At 36.3% G+C, this 2,256-nt stretch overlaps 2 protein-coding genes across 5 annotated transcripts in view; one reads left to right on the plus strand and one right to left on the minus strand.

Moving 5' to 3' along the window:
• The window catches only part of LOC105450277 (F-BAR and double SH3 domains protein 2), a 28,965-nt gene extending 26,716 nt beyond the window's left edge, over window positions 1-2,249 (plus strand). For 2 of the 3 annotated variants that reach the window (XM_011690053.1, XM_011690054.1), the window contains exons 19-22: window positions 285-375; window positions 543-668; window positions 778-809; window positions 1,103-2,249. In XM_011690053.1, coding sequence (XP_011688355.1) covers window positions 285-375; window positions 543-668; window positions 778-809; window positions 1,103-1,657 — 804 coding nt within the window. In that variant the 3' untranslated portion in view covers window positions 1,658-2,249. The remainder of the gene's footprint in view (window positions 1-284; window positions 376-542; window positions 669-777; window positions 810-1,102) is intronic. The other variant, XM_011690055.1, reaches the window with a different exon arrangement.
• The window catches only part of LOC105450276 (3-hydroxyacyl-CoA dehydrogenase type-2), a 13,835-nt gene that overhangs the window by 10,350 nt on the left and 1,229 nt on the right, over window positions 1-2,256 (minus strand). The window lies entirely within an intron of this gene.

Raw genomic sequence — 2,256 nt, forward strand, 5'->3', positions numbered from 1 at the left:
ACGTGTGCTCTTCCGATCTATTTAAAACAAAAAAGTTATTCTGTTAATTAAATTATTTTTTATTTGTAATACAAAAATTCTTTAAATAATTTTATTTACAAAATATTCTGTGAACTTTAATCTTTTTTTTCTATGTGCAATAATACTTTATGCCGATTATTATATAAAATTATATTTTAAATTAATTATATATTAATTAACAAATTGTGTTAATTAAAATTCTAAATTGAATAATCAATTTAATCTTTAATAAAAAAGCGATATAACAATTTTTATTATTTTAGGATAATGTAACGCCACCGAGTTCCGCGCCACCAGTTTTTACCCCACCGGAAATACCAGAATTTTTGCTAGAGGAGCTTGCTCAAATGGAGGGTAATTACAGTTACTTTTCTTAATTTAGATATACTTTTATATATTTATATATTTAAATGTATATGGAATACTTATACATATATTACTTTTATATACTATTTAGAGGAATATTTCCATATGCATTTATATATATACATTTATTTATTACATATCATTATCTATTATAGAATCGCAAGAAGAAAAGTCAATGGTGAATGGTGATAGTGGGTTCATGATGAATTTGTCACAAGACCAAAAGGAGCAATATGGTTCACAGTTCGATGAGGATACGGGTGAAACGCCAGGTATATTAGGTGAGCTTCCAAGTTAACTTAAAAATCCTCGAAATGGACTATGGTAATAGTTGAAATATAGCAGGTATTATTCATTTTAATCTATGAAACATTATGACTTGCTGCACAGTCGTGGAGGTATCAGATGAATCGGGTGATAAGGTAAATTGGTATAATGTGAGAGATTATTTATAGATTATATATAGACATAATAGACGTTTAGTTTTAATATTTTTACGAAAAGCATGCAATTATTTTTTATCAAACGTATAATGCTACGAATGTTTCTTATGATTTAATAATAAAATCTGCTTCAGATATCAAAACTAAATTTTATTTCTGCAATGAAATGGTTGTTCTCTTTTTTTTAATCTAGCGTGATATGAAATACATGATTCGTATGATAAAACTACAGAGATTATTGTGTCAAGAATAAAATCTCATTCGATTCGCAGACGGAAAAACCTGACGATCCCAAATCTGCTGCTAGCCAAGACGATTTCGGTCTTGGAGTGGCTCAGATCGTTATCACAGCCGCAACACCGATGGAAGAGATCGAACATCCTTTCCCCGGGGTGGAGGAGACACCGGAAGACGTGGCAAAATCTGCGGAAGCCTCCGAAGCCGATCTCGAAGCTTCGGATCCGAACGAGAGTGAATGTAAGGAGGAAGAAGAGCCGACCGTCATCTTAGACGAGAAAGAGGGAGAAGAGGCCGAAGAGAAGTCCACAATCGACGAACTTCCAGCTGACTCGGCACCGTTCCCGATCAGCAGCAGTTCCGGAAGCGAGGGGGAATCGACTTCCGGTCCCAGCACCAACGAAAATTCTCAGTCGAGGGGAACGGTGGTGGAGGTGACGGAGGAGGTCACAGAAGAGGTCATGGAGGAGGAGGAGGAGGAGGAAATCGCTCCTGGAAAAATGCTGGTGGGTGGGAGAGCCAGTATCCCGGACGAGCTGCAGCCGGACCAGCTGGAAAAATTGCAGTCGCTCAAGGAATCGAACGCCTAGGGCTGACTGGGCCCCGGGGCCCACAAGGGCAGGATTACCCTGCCTGATGGCCACCCCGACAACTTCCGACATCTGCTAGACTTCTGGCGATCACCTGAGGTGCTAGGCAAAAAAGACTAACTGTAATAAAACTCACGCTAAGACTCTATCTGAAAATTCATAAGGTTCTTATGGTGATCGAAGTAAATGGTGGGAAATAAAGGTATATGGAGTTGTGAGCGGAGCTATCTTTCAAGTAATGGATGTTAATAAATCAAGTGGTGTGTTGAAAGACTGTCTAAATTACGGCGATATAATTATTTTCGCGTGCCCGTAAGCACGCGAAAATGTCCAGAATAAGATTTAACTTCGAATCGTAACTACTTTGAAAAATAATGTATATTATATATCTTTATTAACTAATCAGGATCATAGGAGAAGATTCATTTATGAAGTTACCTACTGATTTATTAACATCCTGAAGAAAAGAGATGTTCTAGCAAATTAATTGAGAAAAATGATTAAGTTGAATAAGGAATAATTTGAAGGTAATAAGATATATTTAAAATTCAGGACAGTCATAAAGGATAGAAAAATTAATATGCAAGATCACCAAGACT

Source organism: Wasmannia auropunctata, unplaced genomic scaffold (genome assembly GCF_000956235.1).
Source record: "Wasmannia auropunctata unplaced genomic scaffold, wasmannia.A_1.0 LD336064.1, whole genome shotgun sequence".
Taxonomy (NCBI): domain Eukaryota; kingdom Metazoa; phylum Arthropoda; class Insecta; order Hymenoptera; family Formicidae; genus Wasmannia; species Wasmannia auropunctata.